This window comes from Sphaerodactylus townsendi, linkage group LG04 (genome assembly GCF_021028975.2).
Source record: "Sphaerodactylus townsendi isolate TG3544 linkage group LG04, MPM_Stown_v2.3, whole genome shotgun sequence".
NCBI lineage: Eukaryota > Metazoa > Chordata > Lepidosauria > Squamata > Sphaerodactylidae > Sphaerodactylus > Sphaerodactylus townsendi.
This window is the reverse complement of record NC_059428.1, coordinates 93,933,560-93,946,391: the sequence shown is the minus strand read 5'-3', so window position 1 is coordinate 93,946,391 and position 12,832 is coordinate 93,933,560. Positions and strand designations below refer to the sequence as shown.

Below are 12,832 nucleotides of genomic sequence, written 5' to 3'. Positions count from 1 at the left end.
TTCAGACTGTAAAGATGCTGATTATTTTTGAGGTGGGGTGCTTTCAATCCTCATTTAAACATTCTGCAGCAGAAAGCTTTGGCTAGAATCTGCCAGTTCAAGTAGCTGCCACACCTACATTTTCAGTGCTCAATATTTACTGCACATCTTTTTGTTCGACCCACTTGAATAACATGAGAACCCTTGAACCCCTACACACGACACCAACTCTGTTTTTTGTTTGTTCTGTAAAGCAAATGTTCACAATGTAAAGTGCTCTCTCTCAGGTCACCTTGTCATCACAAAGGACCCATGGTGAGCACCAAGAGAGAAATGCTCCCATGCATAAATGTTTCTCCTCACATTGCAAATACAACAAACAACCTCATAATAGCAGGTGTTGGCAACAGCAGGAGATGACCAGTGTAAGGTAAAGGCCACTAGTGGCAATGGATGCTCTTGTACACTGTTGGAGGGCACGAGTGCCCGGGAGACACCCGAGTACGGCAGGCACACCCCCAGAAAAGGGTCTCCCACACTTCCCGACACACTGGGACTATGCGCTGTTCATGCAACTGACCTCTCCTTCCAAAATGTGGATTCAGAGAAACCACTGAGGTTGTGAGACCTCCTGGCTCCAATGTGTACGTGCACCTGCCAAATCCCCTGGCGCAACCCCCCCTGCGCCCTTTGCCCTGTTCATTGTCTTGTATTCCGATGTTGCAATCCTGCCTGCAAACCCCTGCCTGCCTTGTTTGTTTTTCCTCTTATAAACTGTCAATAAAAGGGCTTGGGGGGGAAAGGACGGCAGAGTTGCCTCCGCTTCTCTCACTTGCTGAAACGATACTCTGTCTCTGCTGGTGTAAGACTACAGTTCACATAGCTAATACAGGAAGGCAGAATTGTGTAAAAAAAATTGAGGAAGAAAATGAGACCTCACAATGCTGTATCATGAGATCTCAACTATTATTTTGCAAAGTGTCCATAAACATTGGTAAAACTGTGGAGCAGCAGTAGGGAGAAAGAGAAAGGGAGATGGTAAGGAAGGAAGGAGAACATCATGTCAAAGAGGAGGTAGCATCAGTGGTGGGACATGAGTAAACAACAGTAAGGGGGAGCAGTAGTTAGAATCAAGCAGCAGTGGAAAGGAAGAGAAAGAAAGGGGGACAAGGAATGGGACTTCCACAGCCCCATGTGTTCCTTGTGATGTTCACCCTTTGTTGCTGCATAAAATATAACTTAAGATGTAATTTATTTATACTTGTTTCTATTATTTTCATTAAGAACCTGTTTGTGCCACAACGGCCTGGAAAAATTGCTGGAGGATTTTTAAAATGAAACATAAATAATTTCCAATCAGCACTTCAGCTAACAAATTCCAAATCACTAGGTTGTACCAAAAATGTCATTTTGAAACCCAAATGAACTTTTCTGTGAGTGGAAGTTATCTTTGTCCCCAACATGTATGGTTGAATACAACCCACCATTAATTATATTTTAACTGGAAGTTAGGGATCAGTAAGAATTACGGAGAAAAGCTGATATGTGTTACTCCCTGCCACAAATTCCGTCATACAGGATGCAAAACTTTTTGCTCAAAAACACAGTTTTTAACACTTGAGAACTAAGAAAGAACTAAGAACTAAGAAAACAGATCCAAAATGCTATGGGTGTACACAACGACTACCATGTTTTAGAGATGCTACATAAAAGCCAATTAGATTGGTTTCATCTGGATCATGGCTTGCCTATCATGCCCTTCCTTTTTCTCCCTCCTTCCTCTGCCCCTGACTAATCTTCCCAGTTTCAGGCCAGCAACAAGAACAGAATATCTAGTTATTCCCTTGAATTTGCATTACGTTCTGTCTTCCAGGAGATGAGGGTGGTTGACTATGCAGGCTGAAACTGCAGAGATAGGATTATTAGGGGAGTGAATAGAAAGTAATCTGCAAACTCTAAACTAAATGAATGAATGAATAAGAATAGCCCTTTATTGTTTGCATTTTTGTGTAATTCTATAATCCTAATGCTAATGCAGTGTTTGTTGATTGTCAGGTTAGCAACTTTAAGTGTGGCCTGCTGTCCTCATAGAATTACAACTGATCTCCAGACAATAGATATAAATTCCCCTAGGAGAAAATAGCTATGAAGAGTAGACTACAAATTGGAGCCATGAACAGACAAGACCGAGCTTTCTACAAATCTGAGAAAAACTCTAGCTTTGCAGAAAAATCTGAAATTTAGAAAACAATACTTTTGAGTATTTGCCCCTCCCCCCAACTATAGGAGGACCTATAGTTTTAAGAAACAAATGCCCCAGTGGCATGACTGCTTCCCTCCCGCACACAAGTCCTTGATGGTCCCCTACTTGTACAGTCTCTATTTTGTTGAATAATTGGGGCATTATTAGAACCACTGCATTGTAAATACTTACCATAATTATTTAGGAAGAAAAAGCTGTATTTTTTAAGGACTGGAAAAGCCAATGACAATCTTAATAAATTGATTTGAAGGACATTAATCTTCTTTGTAAGTATTAGTATTCACACTTTAAAGGAAGGTTGCTGTAGTTTGTATTCCGTGAGGAAGCATATCTGAACACTTGCACAAGCAAGTACTTAATCAAAATCAAATCAGAAACTGGCAGATAAGTATTCCTATTACAGCCACAAGAAGCTCCATCTATTATTGGTATGGGATATAGTGATTGCCATTCAGTCAGAGTACTGTTAGTTGAACTTTTATCAGCTCCTACTATAATTGCTATCCAAATCTCCATTGCATTTTTAGTAAAAAAAACCTTGCAAAATACAAGAGCAAAAAACATAACTAAATATTATTGAAAGAACAATGACACTGTCGGGATGACAATTCAATTAAATAACACTGATAGGTATGAATCTACTTCTGATAAACATCATTTAGCCCCAAAGCACAAAAGGAGACACATTATTCAAACTTCATCAATTGGTTCAGACCCAATGCAGGATTTTATGGATGGAAGAGAATTAATTCCTTCATCTTACTTCCTCTTTGTTCTTTCTGCGGATCTCCACCAGCCCTCCCTAAGCAGAATTTCAGGAAGCATTTTAATGGGAAGAGGGAAATGAGGGTAGAAACTGCCAGTGAAAAACCCTTCTGTTAGTGGAAATTACTGCTGCATCCAAGCCATTATAAGCAGATTAAGTATCACAAATATTCATAGATTTCCATGCTCTATGGTCATGGTATCATTGCTTGGTAGTGAAAATTCTGGTTGATTACAATAGAAACACATAAATCATTTTACTGTGCTAATGAATAAACTGAATTTAAGATTGCCACTAATGTGTCTAGACTTTAACATTGTGTTATGCTGTACAGTTTTGATGTGTGTTCAGTTCAGAACTTCCTATTCAGATAGGCAACTAGAATATAAAAATCATAAAATAAATAAGATCATTTTTTTTATTTATTTACATTATTTATACTCTCCTTTCCTACTGGGAATAAAGGCAGATTACTCATAATGGAAAACAATATATAACATTAAAATGTACCTTATGGTTACTGGAGTAAAGAGAAGCATGGTGGTAACATTGTCCAAAAAGGCTGAGAGAATTGCAGCAATCAGACAAAGAATAATAATCATAGCCCATACATTGCCTCGAGACAGCCTGTAAGCCTAAAGAAAATAGGCACAAAGAAATGAAATTGGGGAAGAGAGTTAACAAAATATGACAAGTTGTTGGTCATCAACTTAAATGTGGAGCTATCCCTGGGCATCATTTCAAATCAAGAGCCGTATTGTATATTTAGTAAAAAATGCCTACATAGTAAGATTCATCAGTTTTACAGTAATCCAGTCAATTTCTGAAGAATAGAGAAAATACTTTAACATCTAACGACATATAGAAAGGATGAAGACCAAAAAAATGGTAGCCAGAGCCAGCCCTCTATCTGTCTTCAGTGTGTTTTAATCTTACCAATAGATGTGCTTACAAGAGCAACGTATTCCATGCTGAGTAGAAGTTGGAATTCTGGAATAACAATAAACTTTGGCAACTCTTCCCATTTTTATCTTTCTGACACAGCCAGACCAGACATGTATAGGTAGTTCCATGTCTGAAGCTTCCGGTGATTTTTAAAGGCACAGCTTTTCTGGTGATTTTTCGGGCACAGAAGGGCCCAACAGAGATCAGGGCCACAGTTTATGGGAGAGGGGATTTCAATTCTCCCCCTACATGATATTTTCCTGACCTGAAGCAACTTCTGGGAATTCATATTTGTCCAATAGTAATTTTCTTAATACATTTCTTGTGTAACCCAAGTGGCTCTTCAGAAAACAACAAGGAAAAACAACAAGAGAAACTAAACCCCCTTCCCATGCTGCATGGATGGCTGCTGCATGCCTGAAAATGAAGGTAAAAATCATGGGGAGCTCTGAACATGGAACCTGCAGTAGGTCTGGCCTGACAAGGGACTCATGCAATATTGAGAGAGTCCCATTACATAAGTAGCTATTAAAAGTAGGTGCAGCATGAAAATAGCTATCAGTTCTCTATTCCCATTAATATTTCCTATTTTACTGAGACCTTGTGACTGCAAACTTGGGAAGACTTGTTAATTGAATCAGCCTTTAATGAGATTAGCTGCTCTCTGCAAAAGGACTACATGCAAAAGATATGCCTATGCATTAATTACATGTATGCTGAGATATATTTATAAAGTACAACCTACAGAAAGTAAGCCATTCCTAACATTACATATATTTAATTATATATAAAGTGTTGCAAATATATGCTAAATAGATTCATATGCCAGGCAACTTGGGTGGTGGAGACCACATAACAACCTTTTTGCACAGGGATCCCTTTGGTACATTATAGCATGAGCAGAATTTAAAATTGGTTCCATATAGCACAGTCCAGCATTATGTTCAAAATCTTGCAATGCCTGCTCCCAAGGGCAAGATCCTAGAATTAAGGTTCCCTCAGCTAAACCTCTGTACTCCCTGATTTTTTCCTTTCATTATAATGAACCATTTACTCATAAGAAAACGACCTAGTAGAGAATGGAAAAGAACTAATTTAGCTTGAGAAAGAAAATTAAAAGGATAATAGTTCTCAGAAGCTTCAATCGTGTTCTATCCAAATGCTAGTACTGTGGTTGTGTTTTAAATTTTAAGAATCAGAATTGAAAAATGGCTCAGGTAATACTAGGGACATTTCTGCACGGTCCAAATATCCTGGGTTGAGCAAGGGAAATATTCCAGTTTGGCCAAGAAGTTCGCACAGTTCCCGGTCCTAAAGCAGGTTTGTCCCATGATATTTCCCTCATCCCAGGATTTTCAAAAGTCGCCAATTTGGCAATCCTTTTCAAAAATCCCACAGTGAACCTGCTACCGTGCAAACACCATGGGAGCAGAACCAGTTTATTTTTCCAGCTCAGCTGCCTGATCTCCCTGCCCCGCCACCTGCCTCCCTGATCTCCCTACCTGATGTCATGTCAGTTTTCAACTCTGCTGAGCCGCCAACTGTTGCAGCCCGCCCTTCCCGAAATGTTCCCCCAAGCACGTTTTCTGCTCATGATATAGACTGGATGCCATTTTGCCTGGGTTAATCAGGAGTGGAGTCCCAAAATGTCCCCATTTTCTTTTCTGTACATGTACTGGTTGCTCAGAGCGCATAGCTAGGGAGATATGCACTTTGGGCCGAATGTTAGTGGGCATATCACAGGGGGGAGGGAGTCTCTTGTTTTCCACAAAAGATATGAGAACGTGAGTGAAACTGTGATGTGACACTGTGCATCATTTTTTGCTGCCGCTTGCCGTTTTGAGGCCTGCACTGGGCCCTATACAGAACTGGAAAAGAGGGGGATTTGTTTTCCCCTGCTGCTGCCCAAAAAAACAGCCAATCAGAATGTGGGACACTGGGGATGTTTGCCCATGCACGGATATGCTTGCGATGTAAATACAAAAGACCTGGGTTCGTGTGATACAAACTGGAATATTTCCTCCCAGTCTTCAGGTGATTCCTTCACAGAAATGGGCAGCCATGCAAAGGAAGAAACTGGGATAAAATAGACCCAGATTCTAAGATACTGATTGTAACCCAGTATAATTGTGCCATGAAGAGAGAGCTTAGAATGCAACAGAATGAGCAAAGTGTTATCTGTATTTTTAAAGAGCCTTGAACTTACTGAATGCCAGTGTATATGTAGTGATACATTCACCACCACTTAGCAGTCTCTTAGGTTAGCTTTCCTGTAGAAATCTGCACAGGTTCTTTAGCTATCACTTCTAAGTTCATTCCTCTAAAAGCTTTCTTAATCAATCACTTAGAATTTCTTGATGAACATGCTCATTTTTGCAGGGACAGTCAGCAATGATCAAAGTACAAATGGTATTGAAGCTAGTAATTAACCTTGAGAGGCAGACTAAAGTGTGCTTTGATTTTTTTCCAATGCAATATAGATAGAGTATTTTTAAACTTGAGTGCTAAAATTAGATATAATTGCTTGCTAAAAAAAAAGACCAAGCTTACCTTGACTGCACAGTAATCAAAAAATCCAGTTTCTGAAAAGATGGCAACTAAAAGCATCTATAGAAAATAAAAACTATTTTGCAGTGAAAACATTTAACCAAAGAAAAGTAAATAAAGGTCTGTCCTATTCCTTCTGTCCTGCTCAATCCATTCACCTCTGCATTCCAAATCATGTTTCTCTTGCTATAGTTACTGTCAAATCTTACAATATATCAAAGGAATCAATACAATACAATAGACCTTTATTGGCATAAGATACAAAAGCGTGAGTATAGACCATCACTAAATTTAAAAGAGTTGTACATGGTGTCTATGAGTAGTTTTACATTCTAAAATCACACTTCATTTGTAAAAATAACATAGATTAAAAAATTTTGTCCATTCCATTGTACACGGGATTGTGAACAGGTATAGTAAAACTACACTTAAAAGACAGGATTAAGATATTCATTATTCATAGCCTATTTACTAAAAAGGTATAGCCTTCCCCAAGATCTATAATTTGTATATACTAATTAATACTATAAATTACTATAATACTATAAATTACTAATACTATCAATTACTAATACTATAAATTAATTAAATTTCCATAAAATGCAATAAATAACAGTGAGCTCCTTATAAACACCTTCTAAAATACCCCAGGAGTTTCAGAGGTATGGAGTATTTCACATTTAAATAGTTTTGTACTTGCCTATTTTACATACCTCTTAAGGACATGACTTGCAGCAAATAATTGGCTATTCTCCCAAGTATGGAAGGATTATTACTGTTTAACAATTTTGGGATCGATATTTTGGGGGGCACATTTTCCATTATCGGTAGTACTAAAGCTTCCATCTGGGGATTATATTTTGGGCAATAACATAAAATGTGGTCCAATGTTTCCACCATGGTGGGACAGAAAGGGCATAGTCTATGTGATAGAGGCCGCTTCTCAATCCGGCCTTGCAAAAGGGCAGGCGAAAAAACATTGCATCTGGCTCGAGTCAGTACCCAACGCTGTTTAGAATCTGGAATTTGTAATAAGTATTTGGCCATCGTGCCAGGCTCAGGGTTTATGCCAAAGTACAATGGGGAGCATGTTATTGTTGCACGATTGATTAGATGTTGATACTCCTGATCATATAGTCTAAGTTTAATTAGGCTATATATTTGTTGGGGGTCCTTCAATACCAACTCCTCTAATGAGAAACCCAATGAATTGAGTTTACCATTGATTATATTCCACCACTCTAAGCTTTGGACCTCAACTAAGGCCCTATGCAGTAGGCTTCCGTGTTGTAGCTGAAAGCATATCTTTATCCAAAACTTAAAGGTAAGTAGCCAAGCCCTGGTAGTTAACAGGTGCATGCCCGCTTCTAAGCATAGCACCCCATAAGGCACGCAATGTGGGACTCCAAATATTTTATAGAGAAATGCTGATTGTACCTTTTCAACCACATTGGACCAAACGGTAATCCAGATCGGAACCCCGTAAAGGAGTTGTTGCAAGACTTTGGCCTGGAAGACCTTTAAAGCAGAGGGAATATGCTTTTGGCCTTTGGAGTAGAAAAAGTTATTCACTGCATTTATTGTGGCAGTACATCCCTTCACCGCTGCATTTCTATGATGTACCCATTTGGTGTTGAATTGAAGATGGATCCCTAGGTATTTGTATGATTTAACCTGTTCAATGTCCTTTCCGTGTATAGACCATTTATGGATTTTAAGTCTATTAGAAAAGGATTTTAAGTCTATTAGAAAAGCAAAGGAATCAGTAACCCAAAGTACCTAAAGGTATTATCCATTAAAAAAGACATCATTATCCATTATAAACGACAACATCTAAAAACAACATTTTGATGTCTCAGTGATGCACCATATTTTAAAAGTGGACTAACATTGTTGCAACTGCTCTAAAAAACAGCAAAAAACAGCAAATTACAAACAATTTTTTATAAAATAATTTGAGAGCTCTGAAGGCACAAGATAAACATAAAGAGTTTTAATTACCATTCCAAAAAGTAACGCCAGAGTTTCAAAATCAATCCACTCCACTACTTTGACGAGGCTTGGCTTCTGCAATTAAAGACAGAAATCATCATTTGATCCCTTGGATCTCCTATTTAGCTCTGAAAATACAAACTCCATTTTTTGAACTAAGGCCGTTTCCGCACAAATGCGGAAGCGGCCGGGTCGGCGTACTCGACGCCGACCCAACGACGCTAGCACCGTCCGTATGGATGGTCCTAGAAAGAGCCGGGCAGCCGGCACCATGGAGCGCCGGCGCCCGGCCGACCTGGCGTGTCCCCGGGCCTCCGCCATGTCGCCGAGGCCTGGGGACCCGCCCCCTAGCCCTGCACGCCTGCTCCAGCGGCGCAGGGCAGGGAGGCGTGTCCCCAGGCCTCGGCGACGTGCCGGAGGCCCGGGGACTAGGTGAGTACAGGGAGGGAGGGGGGAAGCACCGGGAAGCCGCTGCCGTTCGCACGGCAGCGGCTTCCAGCTGACGTTTCCTCAACAAGTGCGTTTCGAAGCGCACTGGGAAAACGCCAGCATCGGGACGGGCGGGCGGCGCGAGGACGGTGCGGCTGCAACGCAGCTGCACCCCCTGTGCGAACGGCGGCCTGGGGACGGTTTATGGCCTGTGCGGAAAGGTCCAAGGACATTTTCTTTGTATTAAATTAATTAGTACTTTTGCAAGGAGCTTAAAGGAAGCACTTTTCTACTGACATCATAAAATCCTGACAACTTGAAGAATTCATTCACACCATACACTAAGCTATTTTGGTTCTGTTGCTGTTATTCTACCTTTATAGAAATTAATGAGAATTGGATTAGTGATTTAGATGCTTTCTGCTGATTCCACAGTAATATTAAATTTTCTCTGAGGACTGCTTGGAAGGAGTTCATAGAAGAAACATTTTTAAAGGTTAAGGGACAATGGATAAAAATTTAAGAAGTTTCAAAATGTATATAGTTTTAACAGGGATCTGTCTTTTTGCTACATAAAACATTTGATATAAGTTCTAGTATGCAATCAATAGCAAGGAAGCAAAGGACTAAAAAGTCAATGATGAAAACAGCACAGTGTTGAATAAGAATCACCTCTGTATGTCTGGGATGGGCAAGTGTGGGCTCAGTTGTAGTTCATGGAAACTCTTAAATGTCAAAAAAGGAAGTAAAAATCATGGAGAACACTAAGAGTAATGAAATGATAAAAGGAAAGAAAATGACAAAGAAATACAATATGCATTTTTATTTTCTTTTGCTATTTACCTTCTTCCCCTTCTTGTTGGGGAAACTAAGTTTCTGTACAACAGGGCATGTAGGGTTTCATAAGGAGCTAGGCTGTATCTCATAAATAAAGGAATAGTCTAACTCCTTATTAAACCCTACATCCCAACTGCATAATATTCTAGTTTTCGATGTGAAATTGTTTTTTCTTGTAGTTCAAATAAATTCTAGTTCAAATAAATTCTACTATACCATAGTTAAAGCAAATAAAACAAATTATGACAAATTTTGCACAGAATAGAAAAAAAACCTTTTCTTATTAAGAAAGTAGGAGCAAGTGGGGACATTGAAGGGTTTCCGCATTGTGACTGAAGTTGTTACATGGCTATCATTGCCTTGACTATCAATGCTGAAAACCAGCAAAAGGGTTATGAAAACAAAAAGAATCATGACTTTATACTTACATCTCCAATTACAGCCAGTGCAGCTAAGGCAGCCAGGGAACCCAGCATTGCAGCTAAAGTTCGGTGAACAATCTACAATAAAAGGCACGGGGTTACCAATCTCCTTTATCCAAAGTTCAATTGTAGAATCAACCTTTCTGCTCTTCCTTTCCATCTTCCAACTCTTTTCCGATGTGATGTAAACATGCTGCTCAGATATTTTCTTTGATTCTTGAACCTTTTGTTAGATAAGCAAAGCAACAGACTAGGCTGCTAAAGAAGAATGGAGGCCTTCCAGGCAAATATTGACAAATACCCACTTCGATGCCTGTTATTTTATAGCCAATGTGTCTTTTTGTTAGATTCTAGCAGAAAAGTAGTTTCAGATAAAAGACCATTCTGAAGGTGGGTTCCAAGCAGGCAACAAAAGAAGAAGAAAAATAGCACACTGTGGAAGTGATGGGTAGCTAAAATTGAGTGTTTTAAAAGTAAAGGATGTGCTTCTTCAGATAAGGAAACAATGGACTGTTCTGTATAGGTTTTTTCATCAGTTCTTGACCCATATATATTTTGTTTACTCCCCAACTTTTACACACGTTTAGTATCTTGAAGCAACTTTTACCTTGATGTATTTCTGGACACTAATTTGAGCTGTCTTTTCCTTCATGTATAAAGTTTATTTTGGTTTTCTTTGTCCCTCCCTCTCTCACCCACCTCCAGCCTACTTGCCTATTTAACCATGGCTATCATGTCAACCCTTAACCTTCTCTTCTCCAGACTAAACATACCCAGCTCGCTAAGCCACTGCTCACAAGGCATGGAATGCAGACATTTGACCATTTTGGTTCCGTTCCATGGACCCATTCCAGCTTGTCAATATCCTTCTTGAATTGTGGTGCCCAAAACTGGACACAGTATTCCAGGTGAGATCTGACCAATGCAGAATAGAGTGGTACTGTACTCCAGAATTACATTGGCTTTCTTGGCTGCTGAGTTACACAGCTGATTCATGTTAAGCTTGAGGTCCAACTGTACATTCTCAAAGTGAGATCCCTTTCACATGCACTGTTGTCACTCATCCTATATCTGTGCATTTGTCACCCATTCTATTTCTGGGAATTTCATTTTTTCTGCCAAAGTGTAGTGTCTATGCTAAAATTCATTTTGTTAGTTTTGACCCAGTTCTCTAATCCGTCCGGGTCATTTTGAATTCCGACCCTGTCATAAGGTACCCCTCCTAATTTGGTGTAATCTGCAAAGTTGATTAGCATTCCTATCATCCAAGTCACTGACAAAAATATTGACTAGCACTGAGCCCAAAACAGAACCCTCCAGCACCTCACCAGTCACTTCTTTCCAGGATGAAAATTAGCCATTGGTGAGAAATCTTTGAGTTTAGTCACTCAACCAATTACCAATCCATCTAACAGTAACATTTTACTAGCTTGCTTGCAGGAATGACATAGGGGACCTTGTCGAAGGCCTTGCTAAAGTCAAGGTATTCTGCATCCACAGCATTCCCTTTATCTACAAAACTTGTAAAAACATTGAATAGCACTCGGCCCAGGATAGAACCCTGTGGCACCCCACTAGTCACTTCTATCCAGGATGAAGATAAGCCATTAATGAGCACCCTTTGCGTTTAGTCAGTCAATCAATTACAAATCGATCTAGTAATAGCATTGTCTAGTTTACATTTCACTAGCTTACATGCAAGAATATTATGTGGCACCTTGTCAAAGGTATGACTAAAATCAAGGTATGCTATGCCCTCAGCATTCCCTTCATCTACCATCCTTTCTGCCTCACTGCTTCTGAAGTGGTATGAAATTGCTTGATGATCAGAATAACATTTTCCTTCCAAACATCTCAAAGTATATTTAAAAAGTGAAAGAAATGTGTTATCCTTGGAGAGTATATTAAATAGTTACCAACACACACAGGATCTTTTCTTATTTTTCACAATAGGAATTTAAAAATAGAACCTCAGTTTCAGATTGTTCCTGTCATAAAACAAACACCTTTCTTGGAATTTTCATTACTTAGCCACATTTTGCAAATATTTGAGAAGAACGAAGCAAGATAAAATGTCTCAATAAATGGTGCATTGCTTACAGACCCAGACTGATTTGCTTCTGTTATGTCCAGGAGGATGGTTCTACAAATTGAATCATTTTTGACCATGAAATGTGTAATCTCATTAAACAAAATGCAATTGTGAAAGGTTTAATATAATTGAAAGAAGTTATTGTTATCAGTGAATTGCTTTCAAATGAGTTAGAATGTTTAAAATATTACTCAGAGGAAAGTCAGATTTATTTCTGATCAAAGCATCATTTCATAAAATCTCATTCACTGCTAATTTCATTAGAAGGCATTGGCTGAACAGAGAGTAATAAAAATAACCTCTGAGCTCCACTCTGTTTACTGCTATCGCATCTGGAAGAAGCCTAAGAAGTCTGAGCAGCATTATATTAGAACATGGATTTTGCCAAAAAGGGATAAAAGACAGAAAGACAATTTCATATGAAAAGAAAGAGAAAGAAGGAATCCAGTCTCAAACTGAAAAGGCTGAATACTTCCAACTGCCTACCCTCCATCTCCAGACTCTCTCTCTCACACACACACACACTGTCTTACAACTTCTTTTTACTCTCACATCTCTAG

The 12,832-nt window shown here is 39.2% G+C and overlaps 1 protein-coding gene across 2 annotated transcripts in view; it reads right to left on the bottom strand.

Moving 5' to 3' along the window:
- OCA2 (OCA2 melanosomal transmembrane protein) overlaps positions 1 to 12,832 on the bottom strand; it is a 215,456-nt gene that overhangs the window by 130,670 nt on the left and 71,954 nt on the right. For both annotated transcript variants that reach the window (XM_048495551.1, XM_048495550.1), the window contains exons 10-13: positions 10,187 to 10,258; positions 8,502 to 8,567; positions 6,504 to 6,560; positions 3,519 to 3,643 (exon numbers count right to left, since the gene is read on the bottom strand). In XM_048495551.1, coding sequence (XP_048351508.1) covers positions 3,519 to 3,643; positions 6,504 to 6,560; positions 8,502 to 8,567; positions 10,187 to 10,258 — 320 coding nt within the window. The remainder of the gene's footprint in view (positions 1 to 3,518; positions 3,644 to 6,503; positions 6,561 to 8,501; positions 8,568 to 10,186; positions 10,259 to 12,832) is intronic.